This window comes from Vulpes lagopus, chromosome 4 (genome assembly GCF_018345385.1).
Source record: "Vulpes lagopus strain Blue_001 chromosome 4, ASM1834538v1, whole genome shotgun sequence".
Classification (NCBI taxonomy): Eukaryota; Metazoa; Chordata; class Mammalia; order Carnivora; family Canidae; genus Vulpes; species Vulpes lagopus.
In genome coordinates this window covers 23,714,221-23,740,960 of record NC_054827.1, presented here as the reverse complement: position 1 = coordinate 23,740,960, position 26,740 = coordinate 23,714,221, and the positions used below count along the sequence as shown (strand labels likewise).

Sequence of the window (26,740 nt, the reverse complement as noted above, 5' to 3'; positions counted from 1 at the left end):
CCATGTAGTGATAATCTGTGGCTTGGTTCTGAGAAGCAGAAGGAGGGTCTCCTGGGAAGGTTTATCTATGGTATATAGATAGCTATTCCACAATTCCTGGAATATCTCAAAATAAAACCTTACTAAAAGGTAAAGCTTGAGATCGAAGCCTTACAGAACCATGGTTAGCTATCAGTGGCTGACCTCCTACTCAGTTCATAGGGATAATAGATACCACAGCCTTCATATTTTCATCAAAAGAGAGCTTTATTTCTGAGGCCCTTCTAGTTTTGATGTTGGGTGCTTGGCTTACACCACGGGGAAAGGAGAACTCCCAATGGAGTCTTGGATGAGCCAGAGTTCAGCTCAATTTTTTATGAAACTGGTCCCTTGTCTGAATGCCTAGCCTTCCAAAGCCATCCTTACCCATGAAGAAAAATCACTAATCACTTGGTACCTGGTTGACTAAAGGGAGTTAAACTGAAAAGCCATCCACGCTGGAAAAAAAAAAAATCTAGGTCCCATAACTCTGATAGTCTGTTTGTAGAATGTCTGCAGAAGATCCTTCTGAAACCATCTAAATCAATGTGTGTGGTTTTTGTTTTTGTTTTTGTTTTTGTTTTTGGTTCGGGGAATCCACAGGTAGTAACAGTTGCTCTAAAGACAATGGTGGCTGCAGCCATCTATGTTTACCAAACCCTGAAGGATTGACTTGTAAATGCCCCAGTGGGTACTCCTTGGCTAACATAAGCAAATGTGTTGAAGCTGTCCTGTGCTCTGAGCTGTCCCAGTCCTGTAAGGATGGTCAGAAGTGCATTTCCATGGAGCAAGTTTGTGATGGTCATGCTGACTGTCCGGATGGATCTGATGAGATGAGCTGTGAGTAACTCCTACCCAAGACCCTACTGTTCATCACTGTACATGACATACTTTGAATATTTAATAAAATAGTTCTTAATTAATATCTCAATCTGATTCTTAATATCTAATTCTATAGTATTCCTCATGCTTTTATCCTCCAAATCATTGCTTTGTTATTGCTGGCACTTTTAAACTGAACAGTATAAAACTTCTAACTATGGGCAATTGGGTATAGATTATGTGCACATCTTCTGGAAAGCTAACGTGTCCTCTGATCCAGTTTTAGAATAGGCCATACGATAGCTCCAAAGAGCTCAAGAGTTTGTATGTTTTCTGGAAGAGCACTCATTTAACCTAGATTTGATTCTGTCCCTTTAAACTGACCACACAGTGAGCAGAGCCAGGAGGAAGAGGTTGGGTAAATGATTTAACCTGTGTTGGTTTGGTTCCCCTCTTTAAATGTGGAAATAGTACTTTCTCCCTCAAAGAGTTGAGGAATCCAAGAGCATGTGAATAAAGCTGCCATGTTAGTGTATACCACTGTCAGGTTACTTCTTAAATGCTAGCTGGGAGCTAGTGGTTACAGAGATGCTGCTGCCAAATCCTGCCTTCACGGAAAGCTGTTTTCATGGTGAGTCAGCTGAGCAATGGGGATATCAGTCACCATCTTCACATCCTACAGCTTTGGCTCTAGTGGTATCCAAGTCGTGGAAGCTGTAGAGCTGAAGAAATGGTGAGCTCAGCACTGAAGCTTGTAACTATTAAGAAAACAAAGTGGGAAAGGCATCTTAACAGTGAGGAGTTCTTATCAATTTCTGAATTTAAATCCTTATCATCCTCAAAGCTGATGAGTGGAATGCCACTTGTTACCCCGAATGACATCATCTTAAATAGGAAAGTTAATAGATTTTGATTCCTCATGGTTGATTCTATGTTCTCATGGATGAGGATGTTTTCTCAAAAACCTCATGTTACGGTGACTGTAGGAGTCAGGTCAGTGAGCAAGAAATGTGTCACCTTCACCATCTCGTGTTAGAATTAAACCAGAAGCCTAACCGACCGTCACTGGTTCCCCCATCCTGATGACCAAGAGTTGGCTCTACTTCTCAATAAGTATTTCTCCCTGGCTTGTACGTGAAACTTTTTTGGAGGGGGTGGTACTGGGTATGAAAAGCTAGTCTGGCTTCCTCTGGATATACCCACTTGTCAGGGACCTTAAACTGCCCAGGAGTGGAAACACTCCTGTAACACCAACCTAAGGCAGAGGCAGTAGGTGGTTTTATTGCTAACATGGGTACCTTTCCTCCCCTTAGTTTGGTCTTTAGTATTTATATACTGAATGATGCTTGTGCCAACAATGATGGAAGATAGGGTGAAATGTCTTACAGGCAAACTGAACTTACAGGTTGTTGGTTAGAAGCACCCTCCTGCCCACTACTGCTACCAAATCTGGTCCAAGATTTACAGCTTGTAGATCTTGCTAAACCTTCACTTTACTTGCACACACACACACACACACACACACACACACACAAATTCGTATTTACAGATAAACTTACATCTTAAAATCTTTCTGGATATTTACCACTTAGATCTACCATACTGTTGTTTATAGAATAAAATATTTTTGTAACTGAGGGAATGTGCCATGGCTAAACCTGGGCATACCATCATTTAAAAATAGATTATAGATATGATAGACTGGTCCTGAAACCAAACATTTTAAGTGCTTTAGAATACGCAGCTTTTTATATGTTTTTAATAGTTTTTTAGTCAGCCAAAAGGTAATGGTAATGATTTGATGATTTCATAAATTCAAACTCATCTAGAAGATGAGTCTTCTAGAATTCTTGTTCTTCTGAAATCGTTTAACTGACAAATATGGGGATATACCCATATCTGTTTTTGTAGGTATCTATCCAGATAAAACCCATTCAACACCAACATCTAAAAATGCAGAGGCTGGAAAAAGGTTGAATCCAGAAGCCTCTCTACCTCTCCGAGCTACAAAGCCCACCAAGGCCAGATATCCGAGTCTAGAAGGGGTGAATTATCCTATTAGGAAAACACTAATCCCTCCAGTTTCTGCTAGAGAAAGCAAGATCTCCGAAACCAAGGAAAAAGGCGAGCTTGTTCAGCCCAAGGACCCACAGAAGGCAAAACATCTGCTCTGTAGCACGGATTTCTGTAATGGGAGGGGAATCTGTACCATGGTAGGAGGGCTGAGAAAGTGCCGCTGCCTGATGGAATACAGTGGAGAGTTCTGTGAAGAGCCAGCACGTGGACCTGCACCTGGCTACATCGCCCTCAGCTTAACCGTTGTCTTATCAGTTGTTCTAGTAGCTCTGGGAGCATTTGTCTATTTCAGAAGAGCACACAAATTAAAAAGGTGAGCAGCTCTTAATGTCCTCATGGTAGAGTTCATTCCAAAGAAGGCTTATAGGATTCGTGAGGTTGGAGTTATCCCTCTACCCTAGGAACTTGTCCTCCAGGGAAGGATCTAGGTGAATAAGCAGCCTGCTTACCTGTTGGATGACCTGGAGGGACAACAGAGGTCACCTCTTTGAGACCTGGGGGCACACGATATTGTAAGGGATAGGAGGCATTTGCACAGGTGAGAGCTGCCTTGGCAGCAACCAGTGGCACAATCTCAGGGGTGAAGTGATGAGATTCTTTACCATTGAGGCCAAGTTCATGCCAAGAACTGCAGGAGAAACTCAGAGGCATGTTAGTTTGCCAGGGCTGCTACAACGAATACCACAGACTGGGTGTCTTAAACAACAGATTTCGTTTTCTTAGTTCTGGAGGCTGCGAGACTGAGATTAGTGTGTCTGTGGGATTGGTGTCTCCTTGAATTATAGATGCAGACTTACCTCCCTGTGTCTTCACTGGTCTTCCCCTCTGTCCATGTCTATGTCCTCATCTCTTCTTATAAGGACAGCAGTCCTATTGGATTGGGGCCCAGATTGACGAGCTCATTTGAACATAAATACCTCTTTAAAGACTGTCTTCAAAGATGGTTACACTCTGAGATACTGGGAATTAGGATTTCAACATACTGACTTGGAGGGGATATAACTCAGCCCATAGCAGGAGGTGAAATACACTCAGGGAAGATTTAAAGAAAGCACATTGTTTTGCCTAAGAGTAAGAGAATATAAAGAAACACACAAAAATAGCAAAATGTTGGCTTAGAGTAGGGATGATGACAAAATCGGCTTTAGTATAGGAAGTGACAGTAACTGAGGACACTGACTACTAGGTTACGCATGCTGGAGAGGGTCCGTCCACTCTGTGCTGGGGGAGGGCCAGTAGGCAGCCTATGTACCAAGAAATAGAGAAGGAAAGTTTTAAAAGTTAATCTCTATCAAGCCAGCACTCACAGACTGAAGAAAAGCCCAGGAGAAATGGTGTAGCTTGGCCCAAGCCAACGAGCACTGGTCAATAGCTTTACTAACGTTAAGATGGACTTCCTTAGCTCACCAGCATCCAAGCACCACTAACTTGTCCTTGGATTCCGTTCTCCTTAACACCAATTAATAGTGTCCCCCAGTTGAAAAGATGTATTACTTCAGAGGTTAAGTGAATGCCTAGTAACAAATCATAATTGACTCCGGTATCACCCATTCTAGGTCATTTGATTCATCCAAAAGACAGAACACAATTCCCATAGCAATGGCCTTTGATAGGAGATGAGTTGGCCCTTTCTAAGTATAGACCCATCCCAGCGTCAGCCTCAAGGAACAACTCTTTTGACTCTTGTTTCTTTGATTCTTAGAAATCGTGCAGTGGCATCGAGAAATTTGACCCGCCGTGAAGAAAATGGCCAAGAAGAGGAGAATCTAATGAATAGTGAGACTTTTGTCAACGAAGCCTATGATGAGCAGGTATGCCTGGGAAGGGTCTTTGAGGAGAACAGATTGTGAGATACAGCCAAAGAATGCCCCTTCTGAAAAGTCTGAGCTGGGTGACAGTAGGCAGTGTTAACTCACAGAGCTTTTTGTGTTGGGTGAATGATGCTATTATGTGTTTTAAACTAATATTCAGTGACTTGTTTATCTTTAGTCTCCGTTCGGTCTCTAGTTCCAACCAAAGTGAAATGTGCATGAAGTAGTAATCAAGACATTCAGATTTTGGTGAACTTCCACAAGGGGCTCAGTACCATGGTGGGGTGGGATGTTATTAGAGTTAGTTGGAGTTACCCCTAAAATTATGCCCCCCTGTGATCTCTCCTAATCTCCCCTTCACTCAACCACCCCTGTGTTTTGTTTTCGTAGTGTGTATTCAGGGGTACCTGGCTCAGTCAGTAAAGCAAATGTTTCCTGATCTCAGGGCCTACTAACGTCAAGGCCCACACTGAACATAGAGCTTACATAAAAAATAAATAAATAAACAAGTAAATATTTTAAAATCTGTATCTATATCAAGGGGCACCTGGCTGGCTCAGTCACTGGAGCATGTGACTCTTGATCTCAGGGTTGTGAGTTCGTGCCCCACGTTGGGTGTAGAGGTTATTTAAAAAATAAAATCTTAGAAAAAAAACAACAACTACGCTAGTGTATATTCTCTGATTTCAAGTCTCTTTTCCTACAGGAACTGTTAACTTCTTTACAAACCGACTAACCTTATGATAAAAAGAGAGCTGAAACATCTCAATAAAAATTGTTTATACATTGCATTGTGTACTGTTTTAACATCTGTAACTTACTGTAACTGTGTGCTGAAATGGTAACTTATTAAAATAACTGCTTTTGAAATTGGCGGAGGTCATCTGGTTTTGGTAGTAGGTGTTGGAAGACTGAATATTTGCAGGTGGGGTCAGATTTCAGGACAAGCTCCATGTGATTCAGGTTCTGGTTTAGCTACAGAAACTTTCTGATCCCAGCGTGCCTGGCCCAGTGCTAGTCTGAGGTTCTGGACTTGAATCTTGGCTTTGTCACTAACTCTGAGGTGTATTTAATTGCTCTGAACGGGCTTCTGCTCTGAATGGGCTTCTCCATCTTACAAAAGGGAAAGATCGCTCTTAAATCTTTACCTTTTAGGTAAAGGTCATGTTTCTGCCATGTAACAAGTATTCCAGTATTCTTTATCACTCCCTCTCAGATACATTTTACTACAAAGTTAGTAGTCACTTTTGTTGAAAATCTATACAAATGGTGTTTTTCTTATGCTCTCATTTGATTCTAAAGCTAAGTACAGTTGACCCTCGAACAACACAGGTTTGAACTGCACGGATCCACTTATATGCAGGTTTTTTTCAAGCAGTACACACAATACTGTGAATGTATTCTCTCATGATTTTCTTGATAATATTTTCTTGCCTCTAGCTTACTTTATGGTCAGAATACAGCACATAATACGTATAGCATACAAAATATGTTTTAACAGACTGTTACAGGTAAGGCTTCTGGGCAATAGTAGGCTGTTAAGTTCTGAGGGAGTCAAGTTATATGTGGATTTTCTACTGCAGTGGGTGGGCGCCCCAACCCCTGTTTGCCCAAGGATCAACTGTATAGGTCAATCTACTTTACAGATGTAGAAACGCAGACAAATGGTTTAAGACTTGAAGTAAAGTGGGTAGACGCTGGGGGCCTCAACACAGAGTTACAAGTGTGACTGGGGTTCATCCCAAAGAGCTCTTGCCTGCTGGGGAAACATGCAGATACTACTTAGATCCCAGACTCCCTTTGACCCTGCAGAATACATCTTCCTTCACCCTTACGTAAGTTCCAAGGGCACTAAATCTGTGATGGGACACAGGTAACAGGAGTATTGTCTAAAATTCAGCAGCAACCTTCGGCAGAACACTTAATCACAAAACTATTTCCCCAATGATAACAAGGGGATTAAAAGAACACACATCAGGCCAATGGAGCATCGCATGAAAATACAAAAATGCCTGTGCACTGCTTAGTGCCTAGTACCAGAGGCTGAGAACCCTAGTCCAAATTATAATCGCGACTTGACTTGGAAGTCTTTCCTTGCTTGGATTTTTTTTTCTAAGCTATTCATATTTAGCTTCTTGCAGGATGATTTTGGTAGGCTACCAAGGGTCATGAGAAGTCCTAGGCTTATTAATGTGGGTATGGTACACAAAATCAACTCTGCTGTGCAGCCAGGTATAAACATTCCAAATACAGATCAACTTGACCGGAAAAACAAATGCTGGGAGCTCCGCCCTCCCAGAGGCTGGGAGACACACAGAGCAGCATTAAGTTTCCCCAAGTGCTTAGCTATATTTGAGAGAAACCAGTTCAGCACCCAAGTGCCTGAGACCCCTCGCCTCCACAGAGTGACTCTTAGGTTTCTCTTGCCACCTCTCCCAAGAGCCATCTCCCTGCCATGTTGGCTCTTGGCAAGGCTCTACCCCTATCTGAGGAGAAGTGAGTAAAAAAGACACAAGAGTCTGGCTTGAAAACCTACACAAATGATGTGCAGCAGCAATACCACTTTGGACATCTTGAGCTATTGCCTTCACCTCCTTCAGACCTGAGACTTCCAAGGCTGAAGTTCTGGCCAGCTCTGTCTACTTCCTACTTCCGCAGTCTGTCCACCAGAACATTACTCCGGCCCCCCCCCCCCCCCGCCCCTGCTACTCTGCAAGCCTCACTTCTTGGTTAGACCCCCCACCGACACATCAACCGTTTCTTTTTCTTGGGGCAAAGGGTTGCTGACTGCTGCCAAATCTGTGTATCATGTGGGCACCCCTTCCTTCCACCTCCTTGCCCGGGCTTAGCTACGTCTTTTCTTATCTTTGGCCTCCTATGAATGTGTGCCTAAGTATCATTCCACTTGAATCTAGTTTGACACATCCTGTTTTGCTTCCCCAACTCAAGAATTTACAAGACGCCTCTGAACGTCTATTTCACAGGAAAGACTTAAATCTAAATGTCAGGAACTCATTCATAAGATTAACAATGCCTAACCACCCCTACTCCTAAAATTGGCTTTATTATGTCAGTTTCATAATCTTACCTGTTTGAAGCAATGGCACGTTAACTGTAAGAGCCGCCTTTGTGATGATCTCTATATTAAGTGTTAATTTCTTTATTTCTTTCCACCTAAATAGATGAAGCTCTAACCCCATAGCAGATGTAAACATTTGAATTCCTTATAGAAACTTGACATCTGTAACTGGATAGTAGATTTGGGTTTTCCTCTGGAGGGACAGGAGCTTTAGAAAAGTTTTTTGGGAAAAAGTTTTTTGGTTCATGCTTTAGGTTGAGAGCGCCCTCTGCAAAACTTGACCTTTTCAGTCTATAGCAAGTAGGTTAAACACTTGATACTCTTTTTAGGAAATAAATGGGGGAGATCCTTGATGATGGGAGGGATGCACCGTGTTCCTACTATTTTAACTGCTGAAAGGTCTGTTAAAAAAGGTGTGTTAGTGGAATGCCTGGGTGGCTCAGTGGTTGAGCATTGGCCTTCGGCTCAGGTTGTGATCCCCAGGTCCTGGGATCGAGTCCCACATCAGGCTTCTCTCTCTGCCTATGTCTCTGGCTCTCTCTGTGTGTCTCTCCTGAATAAATAAATAAAATATTTTTTAAAAAAATCTGTTAAAAGAGAAATCAGGAACTAGAACATGGAGTTTGTTGCCATCAGACTAGTTACTAAATCTATAGGTCAGTCCCCTTCCTCAGGCTTCACTGTTCATATTTGCTTCTCTCCTCTCAGCCTCATCTAATTCCCAAGACTTAGGTATCACTCTCAAGATATCAAATTTAGAAAGGCTCTATCATGGCATCTAACTCAGCCTTCCCAGTTGTACAGATGAGAAAACTGAAATCCCTCAAGGGTGGCGTTTACTCTGTCAGGAAGCACATGTCCCCAAATTCTAAAATCACAATGCCCCTCAATGCTGGGATGAGGGGCAGCTCTTTGGGAGGCACTGACATGACCGTGGGGATCGGGGAGAGTGGTGGCAGGGGCCTTTGCCACATGAATGGCAAAGGTGCTGGGTATCTGTGAGCGCACCTGCCATCCCCAGGCGCCTGGACCTCATGCTGGTTTAAGAGCACGGCTGTGCCCACCTGCCTGTCAGAGGTGTTGGGCAGGCTGGTGGACCAGAGGGCAGTAGAGTTGTCTTTACCTCAGTTTTAAGCCCGCCTCGCCACTCACCAACACTAGAGAACCAGGCCACCTGGTCGGCATTGCCTGCCCCACACCCTCCACCCCAAAAGCCTTGTCCGCATTTTCCTTGGTTTGGACAAATGTCCTTATTTCCCTGTGTCCAGTCCTGTGTAATGGAGATGTCCTGGAAGGGGTCATTTTGATGTGCGAAACAAAGGCAGAGGGAAACGTAGATAAAATTTAATGTCCCTATAACCTGCAGCCCTTTGACAAATACTGGACGCAGTCAGAGTATAGCTTCCTCCAGGAAGCTCCCAACTGTCTAAATGCCTTGCTGGGGGAAACCAACCTTGATATGACAATAGCAAGGCCTCTGGTGTCCTGTGTCTTCTTTAGTAGATGAAGATCCTTTTGGAACTTCCCTTATCTTTACTTCCCCCAACCCCAAAGTATATAATCATCTGTTCCTAATAATCCTGGGGCAGTGGGAGCAGCAGCAACAGCTCTTTCTGCCCATGGGGCTTGTCCCGTGCTTTAATAAAACCACCATGCTGCACCAAAGACAGTCTCAAGAATTCTTTCTTGGCCGTTGGCTCTGGACCCCACCAAACCTCACCTATATATTCAAAAACTGCAATTTTACTGCGTGCAGTAAGGAAAGAGAAGAATGCGTGTGAAGGTCATTGAGAAGATTGAGAATTGTGCACAGGTCTTTTCTTTTTCCTTTCCTGGCCTCACACAAGTTTTTATTTGAAGTAATGATGGTGTCTCTTACTTTGTTCCCCTCACATGGGGAAAATCTCATCCATGATGCATTGGGACCAGAGGAGGCACCGGTTGTGCTGGACTGGTCTTTAGAAGCAGATTATAACCCAGTTCATGAAGCTGCTCCTATGCCCTCTCCCACCCCTCCCTCCCCCACCCCTGTAGGCAGGTGCCCTTAGGCCACAGATGACTCTCTGTGTACAAGACAAGTTGTGTCTAGGGCAAGGAGATACTTAGGGCACGGAAATAGATTTTAGAGCTAACTTTAAGTTATTAAATTTCTCACCGGACCTGAACAAGTGTTAATACCCACTCTGAGACTACAAAAATACATAGAAACCTCATGCCCTTGTATTAAATTCAGAGATAAGGTAAGTACGTCGAGAAAATGACACATTTGAACATGTGAATGATATGTTCAAATATGACCCCTCGAAGCTGATGGGGGAAAGCACCATTTAGGGGGTGTGGGGGGGGTGAACACATAGGCCTTGGCCAAGCCATGAATGGAATTTAAGCTGAGAATGGATGACACATAAAGAAGGTCCTGAGATTTTAAAAGACATGATTGACAGGCCTTCATTTTAAGAAGGTGAGATCAAAGATATGGGGTGGGCATGGAGGCAAGATCCACAGCTCCAGGGATGTGACAGGGCCCGGAGATTTGAATTTCTTTCTTTGTTTTACATTTTTTAAAAAATATTTTATTTATTTATTCATGAGAGACACAGAGACATATGCAGAGAGAGAAGCAGGCTCCACGCAGGGAACCCGATGTGGGACTTGATCCCAGGCCCCCAGGATCAGGCCCTGGACCGAAGGCAGATGCCCAACTGCTGAGCCACCCCAGGCATCCTGAGATTCAAATTTCTGCCTCTCCCTACTGCACCACGGTCGGATAGGATGTTCCTCATGAGTTAGTCACACATTGAATTGTTCATATTTGATTCTGAAGACATTCTAGAAAAGACTTTGTTTCAAGCTGTATTGTCACCTCAAGAAGCTCTTCCCCTGACAAAGGGTAGAGGGCAAGAGTTCCCCAGCCTCACTCAAAGGTACCTCCAGCTTGCTCCTGTACTTGGCAGGCAGTTCTAGAGCGAAGCAGAAGCAAACCATGCTGATGCCAAGCCTGCTGTGCTACTGATAAACAGGAAAGCTTGGTTCTTGTCTCACGGAATCCAAGAATGAATCTCGCGGACAAAGGAAAATGAGTAAAGGGGTAGAAGTTTATTAAGCAAAGATACAGAGGAAGCTGTCCAGGAGTGAGGGGGTCCCAACAGGGTTGTCACTGAGGCTTGTAGGGTTGAGTCTTTTATTGAGAACCAACCAGGGAACCTAAATCCTTTTAACATATCTACTGATATCACCATAGTGAGTGGGGACTAGTGGTAACATCTTTAATGGCTTATTTCCTTTTTCAGGGTCCCGTAATTCTTTTTGGCCACAAGTAACCGTCTCTGGCACCTGGGACAGGGTGGTCTGGCTTTAGCTCTGGTTTTCTTTCATCTCCACATTTTTTGGATTTTTGTGAGACTGATTTCATGGCCCCCTACCTAGCCCCATTTGTCCCTAACTCATTATCACTGTTCTCTGGGGCCTGGAATGTTCCCCTCTCTCTTCTTTCCATTCTCTGCTCAAGCATCACCTCCTTCCTGACCATCTTGCCTAAAAGGCCCTCTCTTGTTCCCTCCAGTCCTTGTCCCTGGTCTATTAGTCATCATTTTCCCTGTATGGAGCTCTCATGCTTGAGTGCGTAGGTTCCACAAAGGCGGAGCCTGCCATGGTTGTTTTCCAAGGTATCCACAAATGGGCTGACAAAACGACAGGTGTCTTCCCACCCACTGGTTGGATGACCCATGCAACCCAGAGGAGAGGGGTGGAGAACACCTCTGGCAGCACCTCCTACAGCTTCTGCAAGGGCTCAACAGCTTGGGTGCTGAAAGCCTCAGCCCTCCTTTGTGAGGACCGGCTTCTAGATCAGAGCCGGGCCAGCCAACGGGTGGAGCAGGAACCCTGCGAATGCGGGAATGCGGTGCTGCTCCACTTTCACACATTCCTCATCTTGCAGGAACAGTTTGAGCAATCCCGAGAAGACTTCGCCCATCAACTGGGGACACCTACTTTGTGATTGGGATCCTTAAGAACAGGCTGTGATGGTGCAAGGCGGCGGGGGAGGGCTGGTGGCAGTGCCATTCCCCAGCGTGTGCTCCCCGTGGGGAGGCGGCCGGGCTAGCCGGTGTTGGGTTTAGGATAAGCTCACACCCACAGCGGTGGCTGCTGACGCTCCAGCCTGGTCTAGGGTCTTGAGTGTGTCAAAGCCATTGTCGCTTTGTGCTGTTGTCGCCCCAGAATGACCCGTGTGCCCCAAACAGATCCCAGCCTGATGCAGGAGTGCCTTTCCATGCTGTCTTGAATACTTTTTTTTTTTTTTTTTTGCAAAAACCAGTTTGCATTTTTTAAAAGGGAGTTTTGGTTTCATTTCTGTTATGCTAGGGCAAAAACAGAGCTCTAATTCTTGACAACAAATTCTTAGTCATGGGGGAGGGGGCAAGGGTTTTGAGTATAAGCCACAGGAGAATAATTGGGCAGGGAAGAAAAGTGAAAACAACAAAACGCTAGTTTTGTTTTCAGCCAGGCTTCCCTGAGTAATATTTGGAACTGTTATGCAGGCAAGATTCAGTAAATTCAGTAACTTGCTAGGAGCTCAGTATCTTTGTTGTCTGCTGGGTCCTGACTTCCCAGACCCTTAATCAATCCCTGCCTTTCGGAGGTGTTAGCAGGGAAAGCAGTGTTGCCTTTTCTCCTTCTGGCTCTCGGTTCCCTGGAGCAAGTGCCCTATCTCATCCAGGCAGCAAACTCTCAAAGGTCTGATTCTGTGCAGCCCGTTGGGATTGCAATTTGAGTGAGGCACGGTCCCCAGGAAAGCCTTGCAGCCCTAAGCAGGGAGGGGTGGGGTGGGGGGTTGGGAGGGGGGGGACATGAGCTCGGGCTCCTCCTGGGAGCTAGTGAGAAAGTCAGTTTCTGGCCTCACTCCAGCCCAGTTCCATGACAATTTGCATTTGAAAGAGATCACCAGGTGATACACCTGCTCTTTAAAGGTTTGGTTGCAAAAAGGTAGAAATAGGTGATTTGGGGCATTAAGGGCTTGGGAAGTGAAAGTATCCTATCCCTTCCAATGTAGTAAGTAGGGTGTGCTGCTTAGTTCCTTCTGCTGCAGCCCTGTTGCCAGTGCTTACGGACCTGAATGTTCCTACCTCTGAGTTGGCTTTTAAGGGGAAGATTCAGCTCAGGGAAAGGCGCCCTTAAATCAGCCGCTTGAAATGAGAGCTGGCCCTGCCCGCGACTCAGTCTCCTCCATGGACCAGAGCTGCCTACCTGTGATTTTCGGCACCACCGTTTACAAAAGGAAACGATTTCTAGTCTCACTTCATGCTGGAAACTGGAGCTTCTAGCTTTCTCTACAATAGACTGGGCTTGGCTGAAAAACGGCACGGAACTTGGAAATAAAGCAGTCAGGGATTTAAGTGGGGCCCGTCGGCTCCTTTTAGCAAATCTTATGCTAAAAGGGGGCAAAGATATAAGTGCTAGATTTCAGAAACAGTGCCGAAGCAGCCAGGGTGTTGTTGGCAACGAATGATTAAGCTCCCAAAGTTTGTACTGGAGACAAAAAAAAAAAAGCTTTTGTGTGTATACTGAAACTCTGTGTTCAGCTTTTATTTATAAACAAGAGGTCTATGCCCATGTTCCTTAAATATTTTTGTTGTTGTTTATGATAGACATAGACAGAGAGAGGCAGAGACACAGGCAGAGAGATAAGCAGGCTCCATACCAGGAGCCCGATGTGGGACTCAACCCCGGGACCCCAGGATTGCGCACTGGGCCAAAAGCAGGCGCTAAACCACTGAGCCACCCAGGGATCCCCTAGGCCCATGTTCTTTAACTCAATGTAGTGGGCGGGTTCCATTGTGTACCAACTATTTATGGTCCTCTAGGTCCAGGGTGAGGTAGCCAAGGCACAGGGCAGCATAGGGTTCGTCTGTTCAAACCCACCTGGCTCCTAGGAGAGAAACTTCAATGACCTCGAACTTTCACACAAAAAAATAGATAGAGGCGAATCCTGTGTATACTTGAAGAAATGTGCATATGAGTCAATCAAGTTACTCCACAAAAGCTGCTGGTATTCGTGCGGCTCTAAGTTTATTTTACGAGCTTCAATCAAGCATAGCCAGTAACTGGTCTCTTGAGAGTTTGCAGGCAAATAAGTTACACAGCGGGGTGGCGGGGGGTGGCGGGGGGATGTAAAGTTCAGGGGCATTTCCGGATAGTGTGTGCAGGTGCTACAAGGGTCTCTGAACCTGTGTTGCTGACTATCGCGTCCACACGGTGCACAAAGGAGCCTTTTCCCAGATGTCCTCCGGCGTCAAGGATGAGAAGCTCGTCCCCCGAGGAGCCTCGTCCCCTCTGGGGAAGGGAACTGAGCCCTGCACGAGGGGAACCCCAAAGCCAACCTGACCGAGCGTCCGAGCAGCCTCTGTGGCCCCAGGAGCAGATCAGCCTCCAGAGCGGTCACAGGCACGCGTCCGGGGTGGGTGTCCGAGGGCGCCGCGCCTACAGGTCGGAGTCGCAGGGCGGCCGGGCGGCGGCGGGGGCGGCGGGCGGCGGGCGCGGCAAGGGGAAGCCGGCGGCGGCCCGGCCGGGCGGGTGCGGGCCGGGGCCGCGGGGCTCCACGGCGGGCGCGGGCCAGTCGACCTGCACGGTGCTGAGGCTGCCGCGCCGCGCCGCCCCGGGGGGCTGCTTGCGGCGGCGGCGGCGGAGCGCGGCGCAGGCGGGCGCGAGGCTGAGCGCCAGCGAGGAGCCGCCCAGCAGCAGCAGGCAGCTGCCCAGGTAGCCCAGCACCAGGCTGTAGCCGACGTGCACCGTGGCCGGGCTGGCGTCGGCGGGCAGGACGGCGCGGTCCGCCAGGCGGTGCGTGTACCAGGACACCGGCGCGAGCCCGAGCAGGCCGGCGGCCGCCAGCCCCACGCCCGCCAGCCCGGCCAGCGCGAAGCGCGGCTCCTCCCGCCAGCAGCGCACGCCGAGCGCCGCCAGCAGCAGCCCCAGCGCCGCGGCGGCCAGCGACGAGGGCATGAGGGCCCGCGCGGCGCGCACCGGCGCCGCCTCCAGGTAGCCCCAGCGGTCGGGCTGGCCGCACTGGCGCTCGCGGCTGCTCTGCTCGCGGCACAGGTCCCACAGGCCCTGGTACAGCTCCACGTCCACCGGCTGGTCCAGGAAGCCCTTCACCAGCCGCCAGCCGGGCGTCAGCGTGGCCGTCAGGTTGAGCAGCAGCCCGCAGGGCGCGAGCACCAGGCCCAGCGTCATCACGGCCGGGGTCCGCATCCCGGCGCCCCGCGCACCTGCCGCCCGCGCACCTGCCGCCCGCCCCGGCCCCCGCCTCCCTCCGCGCCGCCGCCGCCCGCCCGCCGCCACCGAAACCGGCGCGCGGGCGGGTGACACCGAAACCGCGGCCGCCCCGTGGGAGGGGCGCGGGCCCGGGCGCCGCCGGCCTGCGGAGGTCGCTCCGCCCCCGCTCGTGGCGCGGCTCCGCGGCGGGCGGGCGGGCGGGCGGGCCCCGGGGGGTGGGGGCGCCGGCTCCGCCCGTCCCGGCGCCTCCCGCGGTGGGCTGAGGCGGCTGCTGCGCCCCCCGGGTCCCCGTCGGGCCGCGGGCCCGGGGAGCGCACCTCGGTGCCCAAGGAGCCCGGGCCAGCGGGCTTCGTCGACTCCAAGAATCGGAGGGACCGCGTTTCTGGCGTGCGGCCAGAGGATATTATTTTTATTTATTTCTTTAAAGACTTTTTATTTATTTATGAGAGACAGAGAGAGAGAGAGAGAGAGACACAGGCAGAGGGAGAAGCAGCCTCCATGCAGGAAGCCTGATGTGGGACTCGATCCTGGGACTCCAGAATCACACCCGGGCTGCAGGCAGCACTAAACTGCTACGCCACCGGGGCTGCCCAATTTCCTTCCATTGTATGGCTGAATGATATTCCACTGTATGTATACACCACATTTTGTTTATCCATCCATCCTTTGATGCACACTTTGATTGCTCTCACCTTCTGAGTTGCTCTGTGGGTGATTAGATGACATTTCAGGGCCTTGAATCAAAAAGTCATGCTCTAGAAGCAGAGTCTACAGGCTTCAGCCACAATACCTGTTGCTAATGCTCTTTCACTGGTGACGTCATTCCTGTCTGAGATTTGTGGTTTGGCTAGAAACACCAGCAAGATGTTCTTGCCCCTCTAGGAACAGAGTATCAGAATCCAGACACCTGATGCAGGCAAGAACACCACCCCAGCCTTTGATTTATAAATCACTGTGTTTAGAGGCTGCCAGAGAAGTCCATCTCTCTTGACCTCAGCCAGAGGGTTAGCTAATCCTGCTACGGAATATTGCCTCCAGTGAACTCTCCTGACAGATGCTACATAGACAGAACTGAGACTTCGTCAAATTTACAGAACAGATCAAAAGACTGCTTTTGCGCCTGCTTGCTAAAAAATGAATGGTTGTGTTCTGAAGTTTGATCTAAGACACTCTCTGAGACTGAGTATTGGAAGTTACTGACCTATATATTTTTAAATGAGGTATAAATGACATACGATGTAGCGCACACATTAAATCTGCTAAGTTTTGATACACCTATAACACCTGTGAAGCAGATTACCGTAATCAAGATGGTCGTAAACACATCCATTCCCCACAGCAGTTTCTTTCTGTCCTTGGAAATCCTCCCTGTCATCTGCCCCTGCCACTCCCCTAACCCCAGGCAACCACTGATCTTCTTTCTGTCAGCATAGATTGGTTTTGCATTTTCTAGACTTTAGTGTTAAGTGGAGTCTAGCAATTTAGACTGCATACAAAGGACTATTAGCTTGTCCCCCCCTCGGCCCAGCAGCTCCCTCATTGGTCTGAACTCAAGGTCACCTGGGGCCAGCACTTAGGGAAAACACAGATTGCCATTGAATGGGATTCCCCAGGGCATTGTGATGGGATTTGTGTGTTTACAAGCCCCCAGGGGATTCTTAGGTGGTCAAAACCAATCGAAATCCCCTTCAGGTCTGAGAGGACATTTTTGCTTTTGAATCCATTTCACCGCTTTATCTCTAACTTTACTGTTGTTTAGAACAGCAGAGAGACTTCAGAAAGACTTTTAGGGATCTGAATCATTTAGAGTCCCATGTGGAATGAATGAATCCCAGGCAGTGTGACCTGGGGGGTGGACGTGAATCTGCTCTGCGTCCTAAATCTGCCTCTTGCCCTTGGACTTCTTTTTTGTCTCTACCTAAGCCCATGACATGCTATCATCTTTCCCCTAAATTGACTTTGAGCTGGTTTCCTACACTCATGCTTTCTTTTTCCATTTCTCTTAGCCACACAGGCCCTCAGAACTGACATTGTAAAGTTGAAACTGAATCTTGTGCCTACACCAACCCTCCCCTTAAAAAAATATATATTTTTTTGAGAGAGAGTTAACATGTGTTGGTGGGGGTGGGGGGCATGCAGAGGAAGAGGGGAGAGAGAGAATTTTAGGCAGGCTTCACACCCTGTGTGGAGCCTGACTTAGGGCTTGATCTCACTTCCCTGAGATCATGACCTGAGCTGAAATCAAGGGTTGGAGGCCCAACCGACTGAGCCACCCAGGTGCCCCCTACATGAACCCCTTTTAAGCCATCTACAGCCCAACCCCAGCTCCCACTCTGGCCTGTCACCCCTCCCCCCCTTCCTCACACCACTTCCCCCCAAATTTGGATTTTTTTTTTCTCATCTTTTTCAAAGTGTTGTGTTCCCTTTTGTCCCTAGATCTTTGCATAAGCTGTTGCTTTTCCTAGAGTCATGCTTGCCCTTTCCTGACCCCAAGGCACCCTTCAGGTCTTTGCTTAAATACTATTTTTCTCTGGGAGAGCTTCTCAATCTCCAGGATGGGGTTGACTTTTCCTGTTGGGTCCTGCCATACACTCTCTCCTGCTAGAGACCTGCCACATTTCCTCATTCCTTGAACCACCTGATTGTCCAGCTAGGGCAGGGGTAACCTTTGCCTTGTTCTGCTGAGCCCTGAAATCCATCTCAGGGCCTGGCTGTAGTAGCCACTCAACAAATCAATTGTATTTCCTTCTGCCCTGCATTCTTGCACACAGGATCCACAGGCTTCTCTTACAGGTGACTACCTGGTGAAAACAGGTTGCTAATGTGTCTCAGTAAACAAATTTTCTTGTTTGTTGTATGAACACTTGCTTTTCGTTAGCATAGAAAACAATGAAATATGGGCTAGCTCCAGATATTCATGACAAAGAAGTGTAGCCCTGTGGGGGTAACGTTCTATGGTAGAAAAGGAGAGAAATGATGGCGTAAGGGTAGCATCTGAGTGTGTAGACTTGGGCTCTTTGTGCTATGGGCTTCCAAGTTCATTGTAAGGCTGAGTGAGAAGAAAGCACGACTCCTGGTGTGGCAGAAATGAATTATGGCTGAGATTAGCACCCGTCAGTGGAAGCTGATCCCCAGGCCCTGTAATAGCTTTCTTTTCTGAAGACGGGTCTTATGATAAGACAAGAATCTACTCACGTTGCCCTAGGTTTCCAGATGAATAGTGAGCTCCTAGCCAGTCATTCTACAGGGAGTGAAGCCAAGTCCTCTGTTAGCCCTCCCAGGCTGGGTCACAGAGAACACCTGGTACACAATTCCAATCTTCTGCAGTGACTTGATCTTGGAAGTCATGTTGCAAACTTTGGGAGGCCAAGAGGGACCCACCAGATCAGTGTGCTGCAAGGTCCTTTCCTTTTACTCTCCACAGATGAAGGCCCTAAACACTGATGCTAGTCTTCCAAAGGCAAATTCAATAGGTTATAAAATAAAAAATAAATGATAAGGAATTACACTCTAATCATTATTTTATTTTTTTCATTATTTTAAAATAGTGTGAAAACAGCCTGAATTGAACTAAGTCCCTTCAATATAGCATTAACTTTCCTTGTTGGCAAGTAGCCCAACAGCTCTTTCTCTAGCCTTTGTGCTTAATATTGTAAAAATAAAATAAAATAAAATAAAATAAAAAAATATATATAACTTTTGATATCTAATTTTTTCTTAATTTCTTGGTGCAAAATGGTGGTTTTATTAAAGCCTGGGGACAGGACCCATGAGCAGGAGAAGCTGCCCTGGGCCTGTGAGGGTTGGGTGATTATATGCCCAGGAGTTGAGGGGGGGAAGGAAAAGGGAGATTCCAAAAGGATTTTCATAGGTTCAAGAGGACCTACAAGATACTGGAGGCCTTGTCATTGTCAAGTTAAAGATTGTTTTTCCCTCTAGCAAGGCATCAAGACAATTGGAAGCTTCCTGAAGAATGTCACACATTTCCCACCCCCTGGGGGTGGGGAGTATCTTTGTGGGATATCAGCTGTGCTTTGTCCTCAGCTAACCCTGCTCCCTCATCATTCCCCCCTGAACAGTATTGACCCTTAAATCCTCAAGGTTATTGAAGGTGGAAGGTCTCATCTTCTCTAACCTCCTCCTGCTGAGTAGGGACATAAAGATGTCCCCACCTATGGATCTATATTGGTCAGTTGGGAAACATATCAGGGAGTTATAAAAAGGAGAAGGCAGCTGAATCCAACGAGGACAACACATGAACCTCCTTCAGAAGATAGGATCATCTACGAGCTGGAAGTTATGGCAGTGAAGGAATCTCCGCAGGTAGGCAGGGAGACACCAGAAATAACAAAATGAAAGTGAATATTATAATGAGAAAGTGAAGACCTTTGATAGTTGACCTTTGATAATTTTCCTCCAGTCCAGAAGTTTAAAGCAATCACTAAAGAGAGATTATTTAAAGCACCAGTTTGAGTATTCATGTCAGGTAGAAACCCAGAAATATTTTGTGGTAATCTGGAATGTATATAACAGCATTCTGTTTTTGTTTTTTTTTTTTTTTTTAATGATAGTGTAAGTTCTACCTTGTGCAACAGTTAAAACTTTTAATGCCATTCTATTTTGTAATACTGCTTTACACATTTGTGTTACTTTAGTAATCAGTAGAGAAACTCTACATTGAGTGTCATTTAGGGCTTTGACCCTGTATTATTAAGAGGTTCTATGTTCCAAACAACATCCTCTGGTCTCAAAGAGGGAACCAATATGGATGCTAGGTGGTCATAACAATGAAACACAAAAACATGTTCAAAGTTGTTTTAAATTTGGAAAGTTGCCTGGGTTGGTAATGGTAATGATGCATCTGTGCATCCAGGCAAAGCCCAGAGTATAGTGGCCTATCCAGCCATGACCTATTAAAGCCATGGCCACGAATTAGAGTGATATAGCCAGTGGGTCATCCATTATCTCCGTTAAGTCCATAGTTAACCCTAGAGTGGGGTATGTTCTGGCTTTCAGGGAACTGATTGCCATCCCAGCCACAGAGAATTGGTTAGAGTGCTAGCTGAGTTATACAATTGTTGAGGAATCAGTCCTTTTTTTTTCTTTTTTAAAATTGTATGCCCATGGGGCCTTATTATTATCCCCACAGAATAAAAAGCATAAAGATCATCTATACATGAACTATTGTGTAGAAATAGAAAAGCTATTTCTCTGAAATTTATCTCAAGTTGCCTAGATTAGGTAAACACTTGAAGACAATCAGAAATAGAATTTTACATTCACAAAGGTGTTACTGAAAAACAATTTTTCTCTCTAAAATAAGCCTCATTTCCAGAGATAATCAAATTAAGGCCAGTTTGTGAAACAATTCCAATTTTGACAAACTCGCCCTAATTATTGACATAAGCTCAGCAAGAATGATTGATCATATAAATCCTTCTAGAATCTGCTTTGCTGAAACTTTTTTATAAGGAATCTCTAGGTTGAACTTTTGGTAGCCTCTTCAGGTCAGAAATCAAGCCAAGTACTTGCCCATCAGACATGCCTACAATACCTGTAGGTTTGGGCAGATTCCTCTTCATGAGGTCCCCAAGGTATCCTGAGGTTCCTGCACCTGCCAGGAAGTGACATTCTTTACTCACTTGGTGAGGCTGCTGGTAACTCCATCAGCAAGGCATCGGGCTAACATTTCCAAGTGGCCTATGGCTCCAGGTTTCATAAAGTCAGCCTTAGTTCCTTAAAGCTGTTTGGTTATATCCGAGTCTATGCATGTCTCTCAATATGACATTCCAATCAAACTTTTGGTAAAATAACCAATATTTCCAATGGTGTTGTGTTACAAGAACAGATTCTTATTGAACTTATGCAAATGACCATGATTGCCATGGAAGAAAAAATACTCTTTGAGATAACTTTTAAATTCCGGAGGGTTCATGTAGAGAGAAAAGTTAAATGCTTTAATTTGCTTACAAATGAATACTTTATCATATTTCTGTAAATCAGCTATCTTAAGAGAAAGTTTTAACCTGGGAGAGCAAACAGAACCAGCAGTGGTTCAAACCAGGAGTTACAAAACTATCATCCTCTTGGTTTTAGTCCCATGTTACTATTCTTGTTTAGTTTGAATGCAACTTTAGTTAGTTCTGGATATTTTTACCCATTTTAATTTTGACCTAGAAGATCTCAAGAACTTGTATTTGTCCTAAAGATACTTTATATGAATCTTGAAGATGAAACTCATTTTGTAAGAGAGTAAGAACAATTAAAAAGGACAAGACTCAAAAATAGACATTGTTCAGGACACCTGGGTGGCTCAGTGGTTGAACATCTGGCTTCCACTCAGGTTGTGATCCCAGGATCCAGGATTGAGTCCCGCACCAGGCTCCCTGTGATGAGCCTGCTTCTCCCTCTGCCTATGTCTCTGCCTCTCTCTCTCTCAGTCTGTGTCTCTCATGAATAAATACATTTTAAAAATCTTTTTTTTTTTTTTTTTTAAAAAAAAGGGCACGGTTAAAGATCTGAGATGTTACAACATAGCTGAAGGAAATCTACTTATTTCTGTGACACGTAACACTTCAATGATCAAAATATCAAGTGATGACCTTATATTAAAACATATTAAAGCTTTAGGAATTGCATATAACCTCTAGAATAGTTATAGCATTTACCCAAACATAACCTAAGACTTATTTAACAGTGTTTCCAGAGTAACTTAACAAACCAAATAAAAAGGCCTAGTGAATTAAAGAGACTTCATTTACAACTCAAATCTTGGGAAGTTTGTTAAAACCTCAGACAGTTAGGGCAGCCTGGGTGGCTCAGCGGTTAGCACCGCCTTCAGCCCAGGGCATGATCCTGCTTCCTGCCTGGAGCCTGCTTCTCCCTCGGTCTCTCATGAATAAGTGGTTTATGTATACAATGGAATATTCCTCGGCCATTAGAAATGAGAAATACCCACCATTTGCTTCAACGTGGATGGAACTGGAGGGTATTATGCTGAGTGAAATAAGTCAATCGGAGAAGGACAAACATTATATGTTCTCATTCATTTGGGGAATATAAATAATAGTGAAAGGGAATATAAGGGAAGGGAAAAGAAATGTGTGGGAAATATCAGAAAGGGAGACAGAACATGAAGACTCCTAACTCTGGGAAATGAACTAGGGGTGGTGGAAGGGGAGGAGGGCGGGGGGTGGGGGTGAATGGGTGACGGGCACTGAGGGGGGCACTTGACGGGATGAGCACTGGGTGTTATTCTGTATGTTGGCAAATTGAACACCAATAAAAAATAAATTTATTGTTAAAAAAATAAGTAAATTAAAAAAAAACTTAGAAAGTTATATTTCCATTCCTTAGCTCTATCTTACATATAGCATTGCTTCCCTTATTTTCTTTGCAGTAAGAAGTCAAAGCACAAACCTACATCCAGTAATCAATACTTTAGCACTTTATCCTATTTGCAAAAGACCTAGATAATCATCCAAGCAAAACTTCATAAAGTTTCAGGTTACCAAAGACTTTGAAAGCTGTCTTAACAATTACTTATGAAAACTTTGAGACAGACAGTTAACCAGCATTTCAAATTATCTTTTGCTAACAAATTGCAGAGGTAACGAGCTTATTTTGACCGTTCAGCAAACCTTGGTAGAATAAAAGTTTCTCACTTAATGCTGGTAACTTTAAAGACACGGTCTACCTGGGCAGCCCTGGTGGCTCAGCAGTTTTGTGCTGTCTTCTGCCCCGGGCCTGATCCTAGAGACCCGGGATCGAGTCCCACGTTGGGCTCCCTGCATGGAGCCTGCTTCTCCCTCTGCCTGTGTCTCTGCCTCTTTCTCTCTGTGTCTCATGAGTAAATAAATAAAAAATCTTAAAAAAAAAAAAAAAAGGTCTACCTTAGACCATTTAAGTTACTTTGCATACCTATTTGTCTTCCATCAGGATCCTCCCCATTGTCCATTTTTACCAGAGACACTGGTGGGGAAATCTGGAGTGGGCGTTCTTAAGTCCAGGGGGTGCTCTTTTTTGCTCCTGAGAGCCAGGGTAGGAGGAGCCAATGGTGCCAGAGGCACCAAAGATGGTCTAGAAGCCAGTTATGTAGGCCGCACCCAAGGTGATGCAGAAATGGGGAGGGCAGGGGGTGCAGAAGAGGGGAAGTACTGCCAGAAGGCAGAGAAAGGGTTCCTGGTTCTAGAGCTCATCAGCTCCAGAGAGGAGCAGACACCATGTTTTCCCACCAGCAAGGGGAATGGGCAGTCCACGTCAGGCCTGAGAAGACAGGGAATTTCCCTGAAACAAAGAATGTCAGCAACTGCTTGGGAATATTCTTTAAAGTACCCAACCCGAGGTAGACTAACCTCCGTTAGTCTAATTATAGCCGTTAATCAGGGAAATGAGTGAGGGAGGAACCCCCATATCTATTAGGAGGAGGAACAGTGAGAGAAAGAGTCAGAGTCCACTTCGTCTGGGAGGGCCTGTATTTCCTCTAGCAACCTGAGTTTATTCGGAGGAGGCTTATTTAGGTCATTATTATCAAGTCAGGAAGGAGTTTACTAGCTGACACGTTGGGGCCACTTGCCCTGTTTCCTGCAGAAGAGATCTAATGGATAGGTCCCACTGAGGCCATGCAGTGTTAGAGGAGTTTGGTCCTTTCCTAAATTTTGCAATCTGAATTGTCTCCAGTGGGTTAAAAGGCACCCCAAGGGAGAGTCCTTGGGGATTGAAGAAAGGAGTTCCCATGCTCCAAGAGAAGAGTAAAGAAGGTCCATTACCAAAGAAAGACCCCCCTGACTCCTGGGTGGTGTGTTACACGCAAGATATGTCAGAGGTTCCTAGTGTCAAAGCCACCTGAGGTGTCCCCTAAACAAAATTGCAACGATCACCGCAGCTGTTAAAGGCCCCTGGAGGAGGGAGTCCTGCCCTCCCCCGTTTCCCCATCATAGCCTAGGGTACTGATGGGTGCTGGCCTAGGGACCGAAATCCTGTGCCTTGAAGATTGTGCCGTGAAGGTCGTGCTGTGGAGGTCACACCTTATTTCATCTTACCTTGAAGGTAAAACCCACTGTTTTTAACCCATAAAGAACACTGGAAAAGTTTTACAAGGGGAAATTACTGGATTTTGTAGCTTAGGTAGTTAGTAGAGGACAATGACAGAAAACAGTAAAGATAGAAATCCGTCATGGTCTAAGCGACATTCCAACACATGTAGCCTCTACAGCTAACTTCCCTAAGAAACGGTCCCCAGGTGGGTTTAATTCAATCGGGTACTGGTTTTGGGGGGCTCCCAGTGGAGGTCTCATGGCCAGAAGTGGCTAGACCAGGGGTGTGGAGGGGATCACATTAGACCAATGAGGAGGAAACCTCACACGGGAATCTTCAGATTGACAGCCGTCCTGGTGATTTAGGTGGCTGTCCCTTGCCAAAGACAGACAACTTTGTATGAGGACAGGAATTAAGAGAGGGCATCAAGTTTCTTACCATCCAGGTCAGGGTACTAGCTTCCAGGGAAAAGGCAGACTCCTCCCTATAGAGCAGCCACGGGCTAGAGGACCACAGCCTGAGCAATCGGCATGGGGTGTTCCAGTAAGACCAACTTCTCGAAGGGCCCCTGGAATGAGAGTAAAGGAAGAGAAGAGGAAAGTACTCACCAAATTTGCACTGAAACTCAAGAGTCCAGATGTAAAGACTCAAAGCCCCACATTTGGGTGACAAATGATGAAGTTTTTGGAATATAGGTGAGGTCCAGTGCCAACGACCAAGAAAGAATTCTTGAGCTGTCTTTGGTGCAAAATGGTGGTTTTATTAAAGTACTCGGACAGTACCCGTGGGCAAGAAGAGCTGCTGCCACTTTTGTTTATCTAATGTAAAGTAGCACCCAGTCAGCTGCCTAAGTTATTTTCTTGATGGAACTTATCACTACCAATATATATATATTTTTAATTATTTATTGATCCGTTTATAGCCTGTTTCTCCTACTGCATTGAGTTCCAAACACTACCCACTTTGCTGGTCTTGTTTGTGGTTGTATCTTGGCACTGAGAATAGCACCCAGCTCAGAGTAGGCACTCAATTGTTGGAATATATAAATATGTCCTAAATTGATGAAAGAAGTTTTGTAAAATTTCCACAAAATGACACATAAGGAAGTTACAGTGTACATAACTTTATTTTTTTAAGGATTTATTTATTCATTTTAGAGGGAGGAGGGGAAGAGGGAGAGAGAAAGAAAGAATCTCAAGCAGACACCCCACTGAGCGCAGAGCCCAATGCTGGATTCCATCTTACCACCCTGAGATCATGACCTGAGCTGAAATCTAGAGTAAGACACCTAATTGACTGAGCCATCCAGGCGACTCAGAGCATACATCATTTAAAAAAAATTATGAATTTGACTATTTTGTGCAATTTATATAAGTGGAATTACACACTCTCTTTTCATGGCTGACTTCTCTTAGCATAATGTCCTCAAGGTCCATCCATGTTGTAGCATCTGTCAGAATTTTCTTTCTTTTTAAAGCTGAAGACTATTTCATTGTATGTGTATACCATATTTTGTTTATCCAGTCATTTGTCCATGGGCACTTGGGTTGCTTCCACTTTTTGGCTTTTGTGAATAATGCTTCTATGATGGTATATGGTTTCTAATTTACTACATTTCATTCTGTGTGGTGATTGCCTATCTAAAGCAAGAATTTATTTGCCATTCCCTCTTTACATATCAGAAGGTATCATGCCACTTAAAAAAAAAGGCTGAGTTTGACAAAGCTGCCGAGGATGTTAAGCACCTCAAGACCAAGCCAGCAGATGATGAGATGTTGTTCATCTACAGCCACTACAAACAAGCAACTGTAGGTGACATAAACACAGAACGGCCTGGGCTGTTGGATCTCAGAGGCAAGGCCAAGTGGGATGCCTGGAATCAGCTGAAAGGGACTTCCAAGGAAGATGCCATGAAAGCTTACGTCAACAAAGTATAAGATCTAAAGAAAAAATATGGAATATAACGACTGGATTTGGCTGCCAGCAGTGCATTTTGTCTAAACTGATCTAATGCCTTGTTTTTCTAATACTGTGGATGACATGAAATCATGCAAATAGCCCGTTAACCTAGGTCCTGAAGACCATGCAGGACATGGCTCCAACAGAGTAGGGGCTGCCATGGTTACTGACCTGCACTGAGTAGTTTTTATCCAGAAATCAATTAAAGTTGCATTTGCTACTTTAAAAAAAAAAAAACTTGCTTAAGTTTTATCTTCTAAAGGCTTCAACCCTTCTTGCCTTAGCATCAGGTTGCTGCTGTACAAAAATGGGTCTGCATGGTGTGGGTGAGGCATTCCTGGGATCCAGTGGTTCCTGTGGCTTCACATAGATAGCCTGCTTCTCTTCAATTCTGTCCATTCCTGTCTACTCCAAAGCAAAAATATTTGCCATGCCATGGACTAGGTTCCTGTAGGTCCTTGAGATACCATTTTTTTTATTTACAATTTTTTGTGTGTGTACCAGAACTTATACCACATGGTAACCATGGCAAACCACTAAATGGAAAAACCAAGTACTATAATGATAGTAATGCTTTCCAACTTAATGTAAAGATTCAATGCAATCCAATAAAAAGTCATGCAAGGATCGAATAGGTAATTTCAGTTTATTTGGAAAAATAAATGAATGA

The 26,740-nt window shown here is 45.6% G+C and overlaps 3 protein-coding genes across 9 annotated transcripts in view; 2 read left to right on the top strand and 1 right to left on the bottom strand.

Annotated features, from left to right (window-relative positions):
- The window catches only part of LOC121490090 (prolow-density lipoprotein receptor-related protein 1-like), a 43,754-nt gene extending 38,178 nt beyond the window's left edge, over window positions 1-5,576 (top strand). For 5 of the 7 annotated variants that reach the window (XM_041753696.1, XM_041753693.1, XM_041753691.1 and 2 more), the window contains 3 exons: window positions 622-858; window positions 2,752-3,229; window positions 4,619-5,425. In XM_041753696.1, the coding sequence (XP_041609630.1) occupies window positions 622-858; window positions 2,752-3,229; window positions 4,619-4,766 (863 nt within the window). In that variant the 3' untranslated portion in view covers window positions 4,767-5,425. The other 2 variants (XM_041753692.1, XM_041753695.1) reach the window with 2 other exon arrangements.
- An 8,282-nt stretch (window positions 5,577-13,858) lies between these two features.
- Window positions 13,859-15,161, bottom strand: CLDN23 (claudin 23). Its single transcript, XM_041752756.1, has one exon. The coding sequence runs from the start codon at window positions 15,049-15,051 to the stop codon at window positions 14,284-14,286; it is 768 nt and encodes a 255-aa protein (XP_041608690.1). The 5' UTR covers window positions 15,052-15,161; the 3' UTR covers window positions 13,859-14,283.
- A 2,868-nt stretch (window positions 15,162-18,029) lies between these two features.
- LOC121488688 (acyl-CoA-binding protein-like) lies at window positions 18,030-26,307 on the top strand. The gene is made up of 3 exons (XM_041751035.1): window positions 18,030-18,056; window positions 19,228-19,398; window positions 25,821-26,307. Exons 1-3 carry the CDS (start codon window positions 18,030-18,032, stop codon window positions 26,046-26,048), a joined length of 426 nt encoding a protein of 141 aa, XP_041606969.1. The 3' UTR covers window positions 26,049-26,307.
- The last annotated feature ends 433 nt before the right edge of the window (window positions 26,308-26,740 follow it).

Bases quoted from the DNA above. Each gene is read 5' to 3' on its own strand.
- CLDN23 (XM_041752756.1), bottom strand. From the start codon at position 15,051: ATGCGGACCCCGGCCGTGATGACGCTGGGCCTGGTGCTCGCGCCCTGC.
- LOC121488688 (XM_041751035.1), top strand. From the start codon at position 18,030: ATGGTAGAAAAGGAGAGAAATGATGGC. The intron at 18,057-19,227 runs GTAAGGGTAGCA...CCTGCTGAGTAG, and splicing joins AAAAGGAGAGAAATGATGGC to GGACATAAAGATGTCCCCAC. The intron at 19,399-25,820 runs GTAGGCAGGGAG...TTAAAAAAAAAG, and splicing joins CAGTGAAGGAATCTCCGCAG to GCTGAGTTTGACAAAGCTGC.